This window comes from Phodopus roborovskii, unplaced genomic scaffold (genome assembly GCF_943737965.1).
Source record: "Phodopus roborovskii unplaced genomic scaffold, PHOROB, whole genome shotgun sequence".
NCBI classification, from domain to species: Eukaryota; Metazoa; Chordata; class Mammalia; order Rodentia; family Cricetidae; genus Phodopus; species Phodopus roborovskii.
The window spans coordinates 22,328,165-22,345,968 of NW_026126588.1; the positions used below are offsets into that span (position 1 = coordinate 22,328,165).

The 17,804-nt window shown below is 49.3% G+C and overlaps 1 protein-coding gene across 28 annotated transcripts in view; it reads left to right on the forward strand.

Annotated features, from left to right (window-relative positions):
* The first annotated feature begins 6,668 nt into the window (after positions 1–6,668).
* Map4k4 (mitogen-activated protein kinase kinase kinase kinase 4) overlaps positions 6,669–17,804 on the forward strand; it is a 108,458-nt gene continuing 97,322 nt past the window's right edge. For 7 of the 28 annotated variants that reach the window (XM_051204495.1, XM_051204498.1, XM_051204488.1 and 4 more), the window contains exons 1-2: positions 6,672–6,869; positions 7,146–7,211. In XM_051204495.1, coding sequence (XP_051060452.1) covers positions 6,813–6,869; positions 7,146–7,211 — 123 coding nt within the window. In that variant the 5' untranslated portion in view covers positions 6,672–6,812. Of the gene's footprint in view, positions 6,870–7,145; positions 7,212–17,804 lie in introns of all 28 variants that reach the window. The other 21 variants (XM_051204496.1, XM_051204500.1, XM_051204487.1 and 18 more) reach the window with 6 other exon arrangements.

Here is a 17,804-nt window from a genome sequence, read left to right on the forward strand (position 1 = left end):
TGGCCCCATCAGCCCCTTTCTGGACCTCTGTGTGTGTGTGTGTGTGTGTGTGTGTGTGTGTACACCAACACCTTATAAAGCATAAATAACGTCTGTTCAAGGTGTTCAAATAGTTGACTTATACATTGCAAGTTGCTCCGCACTGAAAACAGTACTCTGCTTGGGTGTGGTGGTGCGTTCTGGAAGGTAACATAGGGGATAGGAGTTCAAGGCCAGTGCAGGCTGCAAAACGATACTCTATTTGGACAGCTGAGAATTGGGGATGTAGCCCAGTGGTAGAGCACTTACTTAGTCTGGAGTTTGAGCCCTACCCGCCTCACAGACCCCCCCTACCCCCCACCCCCTTCAAACCCACAACAATACAAAACAGAATTCTGTTTTTTTTCTTCTATTTACTGGAACAAGTCTCAGGATGTTGGTGAGGTGGCCCTCACGTGCCAAATCCTGCCTCAGTTTCCCGAGCAGCTAAGTTTGCATGCAGGTGTAGGCCATCTCGCCCTGCGGATTGTTTCTAAGTTTACAAAACCCTTTTTCCTACGGTCACAGGTGCTGGGGCTGGGCTTCAAAACTCATGTTGAAATGAGGTTGCCCTTCTGGCTTTCTCTTGGGAGAGGTGCGGTCACTTTAAGAGGGATTAATACTTTTCTGAGTTTGCTCTTTTGCAGACAGCATTAGTCATCCCAGGAGCGGATTGGCGCAGAGCCAGGCTGTGTCTACCCCCTCCTGCACACACCTGCATGCCCTTCCCTCTCAGGCATGTGGTGAAGCAGCTTGAAGACAGGGTGAAGCAGCTTGATGACGTCATGCCCTTGGACTTCCCAGCCTCCAGAACGGTGCACCAACACCTTTAGAAGCCCGTCTATGTTGGCATTATGAAATGATGGTGGCTCTTTTCGTTTTCGGACTTAGCAAGCTAGGAAGGCACAGCCTGGCTCTGGGCAGCAATACCTTGTTTGTGAACACTGTCCTTTACTAACTCACACACACCTTCACTTGTGTGCTTTTGGGGGATGATCTTGGCAAATAAACTGACAATACCTCAATCCACGTCTCTGAATCTGCTGTTGGGAGACCGGAGCTAAGACGACTTCCTCATCACAGACCTGCCAACACCCACCGCCTTGGGAGCAAGGGCAGAATGTTGGTCCCTCCTAGAGCCCACGGCTGCCCTTTGGTATATCTTCTGTAGTTCATACTGTTGACCCTGTTGGGTGTTCCTCCGGTTATCTCCTTTAAATCCCAATGATCTGATCAGTAGTTTATCTTTTTTTAATCTTTATATATTTATTTTGTTTTTCGAGACAGGGTTTCTCTGTGGCTTTGGAGCCTTTCCTGGAACTAGCTCTTGTAGACAGAGCTGGCCTCGAACTCACAGAGATCCGCCTGCCTCTACCTCCTGAGTGCTGGGACTAAAGGCGTGCACTACCGACCCCCGGCTTGAGCCACCAATGAACGCCTGGCTCTGGTCAGTAGTTTAAAGTGGCTTGGCCTTATCTTTGAACGATCAAAGATGTTTTCTTCTTTGACAAAGTGTCACTCTGAACATAGACTGGCCCGGAACCCTGATTGTCTTGCTTTTGCTTCTCTACAGCTGGAATCACAGGTGTACCTCCCTACTCCCTGGCCACCGTCTTCCCTTTCCCAGTGCCGAGGACACGACTCAGGGCTTTGCACATGCTTTGTGAGTGGTATGACACTGAACCGTACTGACAATCCTTCAAGAACAGATTTTCAACGTGGGGTCTTGCTGCCAAACTTACAGTATTCTCCATATGCTGTATTTCTGTGCATGGCATTGTCTCGTGCGTGACTGACAGAAATCGGAGGCTCTAAGAGGATCTGTCAATCATTTTTACCCAATTCCCCAATTCTGTGTTAAAGAACTGAAGATCCAAGAGGGCAGATATCTGTTCAGCACCTAGTCCACCAGAGAAAGGTCTCTGGCTGGTCAGCCTGCTTCTCACATTTCATCCTTATCTGAACACTGTTAGTTCAACATCTTTTCCCTTGTTAGATCCAATCGCCTTGGCTCATTAATACTTTTATTACTTATTTCTAATCAACCTACACCCTCAGTGACCTTGAGTGCTCAAATCACATGCTGTCTACTACCCTATTCTAATCTTGAAATTCCCCCCCCTTTTTTTTTTTTTTTTTTTTTTTTTTGAGGCAGGGTTTCTCTGTATTTGCTTTGGAGCCTGTCCTGGAACTCACTCAGTAGACCAGGCTGGCTTTGAACTCACAGAGATCCACCTGCCTCTGCCTCCCGAATGCTGGGGTTAAAGGCGGGCGCCACCGCAGCCCGGCTACTCCCATTCATATGCTGAAGCTTTATCTCCTCTCTACAGGTTTGTACTTGGAGATAGGTTACTTGGGGAAGTAATTAAGTGGGGGTAAGTCAGAAGAGTGGCACTAATGCCACTTAAAGATGGCCTGGAGCTTAAGACCACTTGCTGCTCTTGCTGAAGAGCCTGGCTTGGCTCCCCAGATCTGTGTCAGATGGCTTACAAAGGCCTGCAATTTCAGTTCAGGGGCACTGATGGCCTCTTCAGACACTTGCACACACATGGAGCACATACCATCAAGCAGGCAAACACACACAAAAATGCATAAAAATAAAACAAGCAAATAAAAGGTAACAAGATGAAGCCTAGAAGGCAAGGACATCGCAGAACACACTCTGTTCTCCTTAATCAGGCACCTGGGTGGATGTCTTCCAGACAGGAAAAGCCCTTAGTAAAAACTGAGTACTCAAAAACCTTCATCTTGGACACAGTCTCTAGAATTATAAGAAAATACCTTTTGTTAGGGTAGTAACCCATCTGTACGGGGTAGCTGCCAAGATCCTCAGTAGATGTCTGAAAATGAAGATAATATCTACACGCATGCTTCTGCGCGTGCTCACATACACCACACACATCATTTCCTTATCCACACCTGTGATAAACTTTAATTCAAAATGTAGGCACTGTGATTTATTAAAAGCAACAATAATAAGGTAAAACAATTATAACAACATACTGAGGTAGGTTGTGAAATTTGTTATCGTAATATTCCATTTAACATTTTTCAGACGGAAGCTGTCCTCAGGTAAAGGATGTCTCAGAAAGGAAAAGCACAATTCATGGAGGGCTACCATATGAAAGCTACCTAGCTCACGGTATTTTGCTGTGGTCACCTGAACTGATACATGGCTGTTCACTTTCAGCAAGGCCCCTACCCACAGAGCTAGAGTTTCAAGTGGAGCAGGTATAAAACTGCTCGCTTTGATCTCTGTGAGTTCCAGGCCAGCCTGCTCTTCAGATCAAGTTCCAGGACAGGCTCCAAAGCTACACAGAGAAACCCTGTCCTGAGGGAAAAAAACCAAACCAAACAAAACAAAACCAAAACTCCCCCAAAACATGCTCTGTTTACATTGGCTTTGTGTGCAAAAGCAAACATCTGGTCATTGTTATCTGGCAAACCCCATCTTGTCCTCTGTCCCTGGCAATGTGGTAGGGAGTTTAAGCACAGTTATGAGCCTCCAGGAAAGTGTCTTACCTTTCCTGTCCATGCTGCTTTCTGGAAACCCTTCAGGAGTCAGGTGTTTGGAGGTCTAGCATCCCATGACCTCTGAGGTCACCAGTCCCCACTACTCTGACCTGAGCACCTGCTCCTCCTTCATCCTCCTTATCTCTTGCCTTTATCTCGTATTTGGAAGAGGAAATAGTCTGGGAGCGAGGTTGCGGAACTGATAAATAATAGAGCTAGGGTTCAAACCCAGTTCCAGCAGGCTTCCGGTACCGTTGCTTAGTGCTCTTTCTATCTGGCGGGGATTACACTATTCTGTGCTATGGGCACTTATGAAACTGTCCTATGACCATCACTCACTGGACATTTTCCGAGGGTACCCTGTGATGCTCTTTCTGACACCCTGGGCTCTGGCTAGCCCTTTCAGTAATACACATTTCCTCGGACAGTGGAAAACGGTCTCAGTGGAGATGCTGGCCATTGCATCTCAGGACAGGCGTGGGGCACTTAGGGTAAACCTATAGTAGGATGTGGTGTCTCTGAAGTGATGGGAGGAATTTGCGTAGGTAAGAAGGAACTGGTATGAGGTAGGCTTCAATACCATGGGTCTGACGCTAACCCGTGGAAAGAACGGCTGTATTTACACAGTGATCATCTGTGCACGTTGGGGAAGGTCATTCTTCAGATTCCATTTCCCTTGAGTGTGAAGGACGACAATTAAGCGTACCCTATTATTAGTAATAATACTATGATCTGAAATTCCAGAGATGCGCACCGGTCTAGTAGTAGTTCTCTGAGTAAATTAACCTTCTCAGGTATCGGATAACTTAACACGTCACCGCTGTTGATCAAAACAAAACCATTTCAAAGCACTCATAGGCGCTGGAGAGGAGGTGCAGAAGAATAATTGCCTAGCATGTGAAAAGCCCTGAGCTAGATCCCCAGCACAGCTTCAACTGTGCACAGCTTTAATCCTACCAGGCTGGGAGAATCAGGGGTTTACGGCCATATTTACCAAACAGAGTGAGTTTAACACCAGCCTGGGCATTCCTGACACTTTGACATAAAAATCAATACACAACCGGGTGGTCATGGCACAGGAATTCTGGGCTCAGAGGCGGGCTCTGTGAGTTCCAGGACGGCCAGGGCTGTTAGTTACATGGAGAAACCCTGTCTTGAGGGGAAAAATACCCCCCCCCCAAAAACCAAAATTAGTTGTTACTGTGAATTTCCTAATAAATGCATATCAGGAGTTTTGAATACAACCTAACTTTACGATAGGGTCTCCTCAAAAATCTTAGCCGGGGCTTTGTTAGACATTCTCTGGACACAGCTGACTTGAACTTTGGGGATAGCCGGCCTGCAGAGCATCCGGCTCCTTTTCCACACTAGGCCTGTGTAAAACACTTACTAGTATTTAGTTTTTCTACTCCCAGGCTATAATGTGGCTACTGCTTAAGTCAGAAGAGTTCACGAGTGTGTGGGAAGGGAGGTAGCGGCAGACTGCCCCCAGCAATAGATGCCCACCTCTGTGAGGCTTAGCTACAGAACACGGTGGATTTTGATCTCGGTGGCACCGTGGAACACGGAGCTTAACTTCATCTGCTAACTTGCCAGGCAGGCCCATTGCAGGCCTCTTGCCTCAGATTGGCGACCTTGCAATACCACCTGGTCACTCTGGGGTATCCCGCTGGAAGGTAGCAGGGGAACACCGAACAGTTTATCTATTTATTTATGCTGGTCCGGAAAGATGTCAAGGATGACTCGATGAAGAAATAGTATGTAAGCTGGCTGGCTGGTTTCCTTTGTGCTGCAAGAAGCCTGCTTTGGTGACCCGTGGTGATGGGCAGGTACTGAGCACTGTCCTGCTTTGGATCCCAAATAGAGGGCCGGCTGGCGGGCACACACAGAAGCAAGCAACGGATTGGGGTTGCAGCGACTGTTTGGGATCCGGCCTGGCTGGCAAGCGATGCCTGGCGAATCCTCTAAGTGCAACTGCGGTGCCACGGACTGAGCGTGGAAATAAGAAAGGAAAGGGAAACACCGTGTGTGTGTGTGTGTGTGTGCACGTGCATGCACGCATGTTAACCAGCGTGTGAGTATGTGTGCATGTATGCACGTGTAACCAGCGTGAGTGTGTGTGTCTGTGTCTGTGTGAGTGTGCATGCATGAGTGTGTGTGTGCATGTGTAACCAGTGAGTGTGTGTGAGAGGTGTGTGTGCATGTGTGTGTGTGCATGCATGTGTAACCAGCGTGAGTGTGTGTGTCTGTGTGTGCATGTGTGTATGTGAGTGTGTGTGTACAAGTCTGTGTGAGTGTGTGTGTTCGTGCATGCATGTGTAACCAGCGTGAGTGTGTGTGTGAGTGTGTCTGAGCGTGCATATGTGTGTATGTGAGTGTGTGCAAGTCTGTGTGTGAGTGTGTGTGCGTGCATGCATGTGTAACCAGCATGAGTGTGTGGGTAAGTGTCTGTGTGTGTCTGAGAGTGCATATGTGTGTATGTGAGTGTGTGCAAGTCTGTGTCAGTGTGTGTGTGTGTGTGTGCATGCCTGTGTAATCAGCGCCCCAGGGCCGCCGGGCGGCGGAGAACTGTGCAGCGGAGGGTGGGAACCCGGCTCGGGCACACCCTTCCGGGCGCGGCGAGGGCGCACGGCCCTGGCCGGCTCCTCCGCGGTCTCCATTCATTGTCGGCCGAGGCAGGGGCGTTTCCCGGGGCCCGCACCTCCTCCGCGACGGCCGCGAGGGCTGCCAGCCCCACCCTGGGCCCTCCCTCCGTCCCTCCTCCCGTCCTCCCTCCCTCCCGTGCCGGCCGGGCGCCCCGCCATTGTGGCAGCCCCACCCCTGCTGCATATTCACGCGGGCGGAGAGCCGGGTTCCGCCCGCCCGCCCGATCGCCCGCTCTCGGGGCGCAGGAGGCGGAGGCGGCGGCGGGAGGGGCGCGAGCCGCTCGCTCCTCCCCGGCCGCGCCGCTCGGTGCCCCGCGTCCCCGCCCCCGCCCCCCGCGGCGGCATCTTTGTCTCGCGGCCTCGCGCTCGCTCGCCGCACTCTCCGGCGGCGCCGCGGCCGCAGCTCCGGGCGGGCCGCTCCTCCGAGGCGGGTGACGCCCGGGGCTGGGCAGGGCAGGGCAGGGCAGGGCTGGGCAGGGCTGGGGGCTGCCGGCCGCCGCGCCATGGAGTGAGCCCCGCGGCCCGCGCTCGCTGCGCCCCGAGGAGGCCGCCGCCTCCGCCTGCGCCTCCGCCGCCCTCCGCCCGCCGCCGCCGCCCTCCTGGCCGCTCTCCTGTCGCGGGCGGCGGCCGGGGAAGATGGCGAACGACTCGCCCGCCAAGAGCCTGGTGGACATCGACCTCTCGTCCCTGCGGGTGAGTGTGGCCGCGCCCTGCTGGACACGGGCGGCGGACACCCGCGGGCGCGGCGGCCCCTTTGTCTGTCTGTCCGTCTGCAGGGCGGGCGGGCGTGGGGTCGGGGTCGGGATCCGGGTCGGGATCGGGGTCGGGATCGGGATCGGGACCCGGCGGGGCCACAGCCTTTGTCCCCGCCCCGCGCGCCCCCGCCCCGCTCCGCTCCGCTCGCGGGCTGCGCACTGGGGACCCCCCGGGTTCTTCAATGCTCGTCTCCCCCCGTCCCCCTCTCTCCAGGACCCTGCTGGCATCTTTGAGCTGGTGGAAGTGGTTGGAAACGGCACCTACGGACAAGTCTACAAGGTCGGTGTGGGGGCGCCTTTGTTCCCCGCGGCGTGCGCAAACTTCGTAGGGGACCGACGGACGGACGCGTGGACGGACGGAGGGAGGGAGGGGAAGGGTGGCGAGGCCCTGACGCCTGCCCGAAGTTGGGAGAGGGGTCTCGAACGCCTGGCTTCTTCCTTTTCTTTTTCTTTCTTTCTTTTTTTTTTTTCCCCCTTCCCCTTCGCCTGTGTTCACACTGGCCTTAAAGGACCTCATTTCCTGGCTTTGAGATAAAGGAAATAAGCTACACTGTTAGGCATGCACTTTGCTGTAGCAGGATGGAAAAGGAATTTCGAGTTCAGGGATGACCAGATGAGGGTCTAGCCCCCCCTCCGCCCCTCACCCCACCCCTCCTTTTCCTCCAAATCTGGCCTGCCTGCACGCGTGTGCATTTGTTTGTGAGTTTACAGTTGGTGCAGACAGGCAGGCCCTGTCTGTGATCGCCCCTTGCTCGGCCTTCTAGAAAATTGTCATCGTGCTTGCCACAGGACTTGGCGTGGGAGAGTTTGGTGTTGCCTGCTACTGCTTTTAAAGCTCTGGCCAGCCTACCCCTCTTCTTTCTGGTGGACAGGGTTTTTTCTTGGGGGTGGGGGAGCCGGAGGAGTGTGTGCGTTTGGGTCACAGGAAGAACTACATACAGAGTGTGGGGATTATAAAATCTGGATTCCAGGAATAACCTGTGTAACAGCTGTAGAGCTGGGGGGGGGGGAGCAGAGAGGTTGCCCGGTTCCACACCCCCCACCCCAGGTCTTGTCTGGTTCTCTCTGCTTTGCCCTCCTAGCCGGGCTACAAGGGTCCTGTCTGTGCTGGTGCCCAATGTGACTTAGCCGCGTTGTGCATTCTGTTGAGTTGTTGAATGTGCTTTCGAGAGAGAGGGAGAGAGAGGGCAAGAACTTTAAATTGTCTTTTTGGTATCTTTCTTGTTACTAAACGTTTTGTGGAGGCCGTCTTTGCTGGGGTGGGGGCTCTCTAGTTGTTAGGACTGACTGGGTCAAGGTTGAGCTACAGAAGATTATCTTATGAAGGAGGGCCTTTGTGGCTCACCATGAAGAATTGTGATTGTCTCAGTGAAAATTGGGGTGGCGGTGGAAGCTGAGGCCAGATTAAGTGTGGCTTCTATTGTCCCCTTTTCTGTTGTATGAATAGGGTTCATGTGTTCCCGATTGCTTTAGCTCCCTCCCCTCTCCCCCCCACTGGGACCTGGATGGTGGTTTTGACAGGCTTGTGGTCTGAACTAGAGTCCAGTATTCTTAGGTGATCTCGAGTGAATTAGCATGTTTTGTTGGTTAACTTTTGGGGCCTGGGCCAGATTTTTGAATTATAAAGGCAGCCCTGTTAACAGGCTGCTGCTGCTGGGCCCAACTTGAGTTTGGAAGGCTTTGGAAAATTTTGGGAAAGATTGTGTTGCAACTCTCTGAGTGGCTCGTAACTGGCTTGAAGACATTCTTCCCAGATCCAGTGTTTGTTTAAGCACCGGTTGGGTTTTTTTTTTTTTTTTTTTTCTAACCCAGTTTCTCCAGCCAGATCTAAGTGGTGAGTAGTCTCTTCCAAGTGAGTTAGCCCGAGCTTGTCGTTGACCTGGTTACACAGTAGTTGGATTGTTTGTGTCTTCCAGGGTCAGCGTGGAAACTGTGGGTAGTGAAATAAACTGGAAGGCACTGGTGAATTTTAAAAGGCCAGGATGAATTAAATGGATTTTAAGAGCTGGGCTCTTAGTGCAGCGAATTTGGGCAGGTTCTGTGTTGTCTCCTTTCTCCTCCCCTTTACTTTTGACCGACCCTACCCCAAGGCTTTGCTCGGTTAGGGATACTGACCGACCCTTCCTACCCCAAGGCTTTGCTCGGTTAGGCATATGTTCTCCAGTGTTCTTGGATTCCATACACACTGTGCTGATGAAATATCCTCTATGCAAATCTAAGGAGTCGAGACATTGATGTAAAAGTTGCTTGTGATTCCTAACAAGACAGTGCTTAAGGTTTTGCCCTCTAGGCCTTCACACATCCCTGTCCCCCCCCCCCCAGGGAGTTTTCAAGCACACACAGATTTTTATAGTTCAGCTTAATAGCCCGCCATTGATTTTATTCATCCATTGATTTTATTCATCTATCGTTGTCTTCTTTCTTTTTTCCTTGAAGTCTAGATAACATTTTATTGATAAATACTTCAGTGTGTCCTCCTTCCTTTTAGACACAGTGCCATTCCACGCTTGGCTTTCTTTAGGGTGCCATGCCAATCCCAGTTCTTGCCACTGGCAGGTACATCTCCCCTAGAAATGGCATCTGCTTCCTTTTAAGTGCATACTTTCTAGATCCAGTACTGTCGCACAAAATGGTTGGGTTACTATTTAATATTTATTAACCTGTTTATTTATATTTGGTTGCTTCGCATGGGGTGGTTTTGGGATTAGGCTATTAATAGTAGAACTTGTAAAGAAAAATTTTAAGAAAAGCATTTTTTTTAGGTAAAACATTAGCTGAGTAGCTTTGAGTTCTGATTTATTTCGGTGTTGTATTTTCTACTTATATATGTGTGTATTTTTATACATATAAACACATACATATACACATATATGTATACACACATGCATGCATATATATATATATACATGGATGTATCCACACACATGCATATATATGTATACATGTATGTATCCACACATGTGGGCACACACATCTATTCATGTGTCTCTCTCTGTGTGTGTATACCCCATGTAGGGGTATGTATGTGGGTGTCATGTGGAGGGCAGAAAATTGATAATTTTCTACCTTGTATCATCACTTAAGCCCAGGGCCTGCCAGTGCAGCTAGCTTGTTCTAGGTCCCCTTGTCTCCTGCATGCTGGGATTACAGTGGGTCTCCATGACTTCATGCTTGCTCTGTAGGTGCTCTACCCCCTGAGCCACCCTGCCTATCCCTCTGTTTGTGGGAGCAGAGTAAAATAAGTGGCTCATTTATTTTGATGGTGCTGTGTTTGAGTGGGGTAAGAGGAAAGAGAGATGCCGTTGAGATCTCTTTTTTTTTTTACCTTTTTGAGGATATGCTCTGGCTTTAAAACTATTTCTAACAAGGTTGGTATGGTTTGTCTTTTCTTTAAAAGAGGAGTTAAGGTGCGGAGTGACAGACAGCCCGGCAGGCAGGGATGCTTGCTGTGTTAGTACAAGGACAAGTTCAAATCCCTAGCACCCGTGTAAAAAAAAAAAAAAAAGCAGGATCACTGTTTCTGTGGGGTTGGAGGCAGGCAGGCAGACCACTGGGGTCTGCCTTCCAGTCTAGCTCCAGATTCACTGAGAGCCCCTGTCTCCAGGGAATGAGGCAGGGTGTCACAGAGGAGGACCTCCTCTGTCTCTTCTGTCCTCTGAGTGGTGACCACAGGTACGTGAACCCAAACACACATGCAAACACTTAACACATGCACATGACATCTCTACCCCAAAGGTAAAATATATTTTTTTTTTTAAAAATTGAAAGACAATATATTTCCTTCAGAGAAATTTATTTCTAGCCTTAGGTACCCGAAGGATTGTGTGGAAAGATACTCATAAATTAAAGCTTAGAAAAATAATTTTTGGGGTACTTCCTGGGTTTAGTGAGTGTTTGCCTGCTATGAGGTGGGCCCACGGTTCTGTCCCTATGTGTGTGGTTCTGTTTGCAAGGTTCTGTTGAGAATACCATGTAAGAGAAGTATCTGTAGGAGTGGTCTGTTTATTTGCTTACTAGTTATCCACATTGGATAAATGGTGAATTTCCTTTATTTTCATCAGTTTACAGCGTGGGAGGTTAAGACCGGCCAAAGGCTTATTTCTATGTTACCTTGGGTTTTGTTTTTCCTCAGAGTATTTGGGGATTTTTGTTTTTCTTGGGTAACTACTATTATTTTGTATTTTGAGGAAAATTCTGCCTCCTTGAAGGGATTGTAATGTGTTAGAGAAGAATTCAGTAATACGCATTCCTGGTGTGTGTGTGTGTGTGTGTGTGTCTGAGAGAGAGAGAGAGAGTGTGTGTGTGTGTGTGTGTGTGTGTGTGTGTGTGTGAGAGACTCCACCAGGTACACTGTCTGAAGTCTGGGTGGCCTCAGGCAGGTACTGAGGAGGATACAGCCCCTGTTTGGAGAAGAGGTGTCAGGTAAACCCCAGGTGGCTAAGCTGGAGACTAGTTAGGCCAAAGACCTTGATGTAAGGAAGGGCGGCTAACACTGAGAGATTGCGTTTGCTAACTCTGCCCCTTCGGCTGTTTAAGAAAGGCAGAGAGGGCGGAGGGTGAGTGGGGGGCGAATGAAGGGCCAAGAGCCAAGAGTGACTTTGGGAATGGCAGTGTCAGGAAGGCATTATTTTTCTTTTGTGGGGGAGGGGATTGGAGTTGAGGAACAACCTCATTCCTTAAGCCCCGAGAAGCTGTTAAAAGGTTTTATTGGGCTAGGGGCTCCCTAGGAGTCGGGACCTTCATCGGATGATATTCTGGGAAGAACAGGTCAGATGCTTGGCCCAGGACCCGAGTCCCGAGAGGGGTGGCGAAGGTCTGAAGTAAGGCAGTGGTGGAGATCTGTATTTTACTTGGGCGGCACCTACTTTCACGAAGGCTCTTCTTCTGACTTTCAGTGGGAGTTCTCTCCACTAGATTGGGTGGGGCTCTGATGGACTGGGTAGAAGGGCTCCAGCTGATTATAATCGCTGCCCAGGGAGGGATAAAGTACCCAAGAATTGTCTGGCAAGCAGAGCGTCTCTTGTTCATTCCTGGTTGGAGGTGAAGCCACGAGGTGGGCATTGAGGGTCTGAGCGCGATGGTTCGTGAGGAGAGTGTTGTGTCAGTCAGCTGATCTGTAGCCCGAGTGGCATGTCCAGACTTGTCCTGAGACTTGGGTTTCCTTCATGCTGCAAGGATCCTGCCTGTGGGTGAGGTGAGGGTGGCAGCCTGTTGGACGGGTATTGCTGCACAGCTCCTAAGACTGTGAGCCCCAGACTAACACACGCGGTTTCCCGAAATCGGGGACATGAAAGCTTGACAGATCAGACCAGCGGGCCCTGCTCGGGTGGGATTTTAACACTTTCTGAAACACTGTAGTAAATAGGGACTCATGGACAGCTGCACACTTGTATTAACACAGTCTGAAAGTATCATCCATGCCTTTTTTGGATAACAGTGTGTTCACAAGTTGAGCCTGAAAGAACAAAGAAACATTTTTTTTTTCTTTTTTTTTTTTTAAAGGCAGTTCTCCTTTTGGAGTAATATGTCACAGCAAAGTTGTGCTGGGCTGAGGAATAGTTAAGACAAGGAGCTTCCTTCTTAGGGAGTGGAAACCATTGCTAGACTGCTTTCAAGGTGGATGCTTTAAACTGAGTTTCTGTGTGGTATTTTGTTGGTTTCTTTGCGTTTACTAGTAAGTACTTACTCAACCCACTGGTGTGGGCTGCTGCGTGACCGCCCACGCTTGGGCCCTCAGTTCTCATTTCTGTCTGTTGTATTAAGTTCACAACGTCCCTGTTTTTGTCCCTACTTTCATTTCCCCCGTCATTTACCCAGGTAAGCAGTAGGATATGTGATTGGAGAAATTCACACGTTCTGGACACAGAAAAGGCCAGGTGTTTGAGACTCAACTGTGGTGAGAGGTGCCCACTCCCGTGTGGCCACCTCTCAGGTTTATTCTCTGGCTTAGATGAAGGGGTTTAATGGACAGTGAAGTAAGTGTTCAAAAGCATAGTAGGTGGCTTCTCGGGGCCCGCGCCTAGAGTGTGTGATGGTTTCCAGGGTTTGAATTAGCGCTTATGGGTGCTTCTCACAGGGTAGACAGGTACCTAGTAGATTGTACTATGCAGAGTATCTGCAAGCAGTTGCTTTGAGAATTTACGCAGACTTTACACTGAGTGTGGTTTCTCATCTGAATGATTAGGGTTAGAGGATACCAGGGCTGCCTGTGATCAGGGTAAGGATCCCCAAGTACTTACCTCACTGTATAAGACTAGGCTGACATTGCTTTGCTCTGTTAGTAGCTAGTGCAAGGTTTGAATCAGGATAAACCGCGTACGTGGAAAGATGGCTAGGGAGAGACTGGATGAAGAAGGGCAAGGAAATGCATGCTCCTGGGTTTTAGAGTTTTACACCACTGTTTGCCAAATAGAACATGATCTGCTGTCATGGGATTGCTTCAGTACCACAGACTGCTGGTCCTGTTTGGGTTAGCAAAGTAATGATTTAGGATGCATGTTTTCCTGAACAAATTTTAAGGAGCAAAGTTGTAGGACTTAATGTTTTAAAACGAGAAAGATTTTATATATGGGGACCATTAAGGGGAGTGTAGAACTAACTTGGGGAGTCCAAGGGAAAGTGTGTAGCTGTGGTTTGTTGCAGGTGCTTACTGTACTGTTTCCTCAGGGGGCTGCCTCCAGCACAGTTCGCTGCTTGCTGTTACCGGAGACAGGGTCTCTCCGTGCAGCCCTTGGGTGGTTTGGAACGCACTGTGTAGACCAGGCTGGCCTTGAACTTGTAGATCCTTCTGCCTCTGCTTCAGTGCTGGGATTAAAGGCGTGTGCCTCTACACTGGCCAGTCGTTGCTTTTAAATGAGGCGCAGTCTTAGTTTATCTCTGTAACTCAGTCTGGCCTCAGGGTTTTCCTGCCTCAGTCTCCAGAATAGCCGGACTGCAGGAATGCCCTTACACCCAGCTGAAATGTTCTTTTTGAAATCCAGGCAGCTCAGGAACTGTCCAGTGAAACACAGTAGGAGCAGATGACTGGGAAATTGACACGGAAGACACACAGAGAGCGAGGTGCACAGTTTGCTAGAGTGCGCGTGCCGTTTCAGGAACAGTCTTGTTTTGCATCCTGGTTGGTGCACTGTCCTTTGAGATGTATGAACCTGACGGATAGGGAGTAGGGCTCTCAGCTCACCTTGCTTGGCACATTCAGAAGGCTGTTGTCAGACACCGGCAGCTGACTTCCCGCCGTGGAGAAGCCAAGCCAAGGAACCTGTGCTTCCGGCCTCGTGCTGATCGCCAGATATCGCTGATTTCTGGCATTAGGTCTCAGATATGGCTACATATGGACAAGTTATCCTGTTACATTTAAATAATTAAAAGAAAGAACCCTACGTTTGAATCATAACTTTAAAAAATAAAAAAAAACATCTGTTACTTATGATAAGGGCCTTAAAATGTATTACGTTACGAGTAAGATAGGGCTTTAAAATCCCCAGATGTTTCTTTTTCAGCAAGTGGCAGGACTATCCTGTCCTGAGAGGCATGGACTACCGGATTTCTGTCATAGCACTGAAAGTCTGCTAGTCAGTGGACAGCAGTGGCTTGGTCCGAGGGTCAGAGTTTTTGTGGGGAATGGGCTTAAGGCAGAGAGGAGGGATGTGCTGACCTTTTGGAACAAGGAAGCAGGACCCGGTTAGGGTTCTCCGTTCTGTTTTGTGATGACTGTGCTTGAAAACAAACGGTGCGCTAATTCTGCGACTCCTTCCATCATCTGGCACCCAATGTGGGGCCCAAACCCGTGCTCTGCAGACTGAGTTAGCTGCTGTGGTTCGCGCACATCCTGTGACATTTGTTGCCGCTGCTGAGCTACTGTAGTTCAAGAGCAGTTGAATACTTGGCTGTTGCTCTCGCTCCTCTCATAAGCGAGTGTGTCATCATTTGGGGGCTAAAATGATAGTTGTTTATGTTATCTGTGACTTGCAAATATTTCTATCTGTGAGCCAACTGGCATATGATATTTCCTTTTTTTTTTTTTTTTTTTAATAAAACAGTTCCCTGCCTCTTACATTGCTTTCTTATTGCTCAGTTCTCACCATTACTTTCCCATTCACATACTCTGAAAGGTTAGCCAAACGCCTAGCAAAGTACGGCCTCCCTCAGCCATTTCCCCTAATGCTGAGTACACACATTTAATTGTTGCAGATAACCTGTTCATTCCAACTTTTCCACCCTGGAGCTACCTCAGAGCTGGGCAGATAAGGCTGCCCTCCCTAGACCTGGTGTCTAGCTATGTCCTGGAGAGCCCTGTTTCTTACACGCTGAAATAGATCCTTTGTTGGTTTTCAGGAAACGGTATACGGGGTGTGAGGTTGTCAGTCACTCCAGGCTCTTAGCTCATCTTCCTCACCTCTGCCCTCTGCTTGGCCTCTGCCCTGTCTGGGGCGTCCCTTCCTCTAGGGACTAGCCCTGTGATTCGCCGTAGTATGGAGGTAGTCACCCAGCCGTGTGAGGCAAAGGACTACAGACTTAGCTGAATTCTCTCGAGTTTAGCCTTACTCGGTATGGGTTGCTTTCCAGTGGCGATGTTCTCTGGGCCCTCGAGGACAAAGCTCCTTGGCTTGCTTCAGTGCCATCTCTCCTGGCACTTGGGTGATCAATGCCCGCTCTGTCACCTTTCAGCTTTCAAAACCTGGTGGCAACGATCTGTGCCGGAGTCTCTCTCCCTCAGTCTTTCTCACTCTTCTGTTTACCGTGTGATTCTGATGAGGGTTGTATGTAGCTCATGGTGCGCGCCTGTGGCCGCCGCCACAGGGTTAACTTAACTAGGCGTAAGTGTCTGTTTTTTAAACTTGTGAATGGGCTCGGGTGTTTCTTTTCACTCAGGGCAGGCGCAGAAACAGCATGGAAACATAAGGGAAGCGGCCAGCGGTGCCTTGTGCAGGTCCTGTGCTGGCCCTGGAGGGAAGGCGAGGGTGGGGGTGGAGGGGGGGGTATGGAGGAGGAGGGGGGATGTAGGAGGAGGGAAGTGGGCAGCAGTGCATTGAGCGCCCAGGGCGGCCTGGGACAGCTTTTCAGGACAGTGAATTTGGGGATTGATTTTGAAAGGTCTGTCTCATTTTCTGTGACGTTTACCCAGGCGAAGCTTGCGTTTCAGTGACTTTTAGCTCACGTACCAGCTGAGTGACACTGAAACCGTTTTTCGTGTTTGGCTCTTTTGAATGGTGCATTTGGAAGATAGTTTTGCCCGGCATCCGGTTCTTGTTCAGAAGGCTGCCTGCTGGGATTACCTGTAGGAGAGAAGAAGAGAAAGGGACAGGAGTTTGTCTGCTTGGGTCCTTCCCATCTCCATCAGTTTAACCAAATGCCCTTTCTGGCTGACGTCTGATTCTCATGACATGGCTTTTTTTTGAGGGGAGGGCATTTGAAAGCTCCCGTTTCCTGAAATCTTTACCTTATCCACTCCTGATGTAAGGGTAAGTCATGTTCTTGAGCTGTGAGGACAGTTTCTTACTGTTCCAAAGACAGACTTTACTATCGCGGAATTCACTAGCATCAGAAACCACATTTCCCCTTCTCCGTGTTTCTTAGATTTCATTTTAGCCAGTGCCATGACTATTGTCTTCCTTTATCCCAAATAGGAGCTGTGGATTCACCAGGGCTAAAAAAATAAATAAATAAATAAATAAATAAATAAATAAAAGAACGAGGTTCAGGATATAGAGGAACAGGCCGCATTCTACTCTGGGGTCACACAGGATGACACATGTGGGTCACCTCTAACATTTGTGCACAAGCTTGCCATTGGACGAAAAATGTATCCCAAGTTAAGGAACCGATTTTCTCTGTTATGTGTGAAGGGGCGAAGTTTACTTGCTTGAAAGTTGCTTCGGAATGTTTGATGGGGGAGTAGGGGTTGTACTGCGAGTCAGGATCATGCTAAGTGAGCCACACTGGTTTTGAACTCAGGGTCCTTCTTTCTGCATTCCCCTCCTGAGCATCTGTCTGAGTGTTGGGATTATAAGCAAGCGCCAATTTGTACAACTCTACATTTAGACAGTGAAAGAATACTGTTGCTCCTCAGACTTCTTTGCCTGCCTCAGTGATGCTGTGGGATGCTCTTTGGGTAGTTACTATGTAGCTTTTGTTATAGCGGGTTTGAGATCTCGGGCCCACGATTGTTATTTGAGAAAAGACTGTGCATCAAGGGGCAGGCTCTCCTAGGGATTACCAGTGAGATGCTGGGTCCTGGGTATGGTTGAGAATGTGCCTTCAAATGGCAAACCGTTGCTGGTTCAAATCCCAGTGTGAATCTGAGGCTGTGGGTGCGTTTTCCCGTTACTCTTCTTACTCTTGGTTGTCAAGGAAAAAAAAAAAAAAAAAAAAAAAAAACCGCATCCTCAGTTCTTACCGGTGATTTAAAGGCTGAGTATTCCGTTTCTGGTTCACTGTCCGCAAGTATTTCGAGCCTGGTCAGCTGGGCGAGATCTCTTATTACTGCAATGCTTCCTGTGTGCATAGTGTGTGCCAGGCATCGTGTGGACACAATCTCTGCCATTGTGTAGCTTATAAACCCAGTGTTAGGCATAAAACGAGCAGTTTAAGAGACTGATATCATAGACCGAGTCCTGCAGAGGTCACGAGAGAACACGAGACTAACAGAACTGCATTTGTTAAGTAGATACAGTGGTGTCCACAGTAGAGATTCTTTGCATGAGGCATAGATTAGTGAGGAGAAATAGAGCCCCTCGATTCCAGAGAAGCCGTTTAGTCCGTGATTTATCTATCGTCTTGGTTAATACCAGATTGGAGGCTTGAGTTAGGAGAAAGAATGGGGAGGGGCCTACATCTGTCAGGGTGATTGATTGGCTCTCTCCCTCAGTCGGCT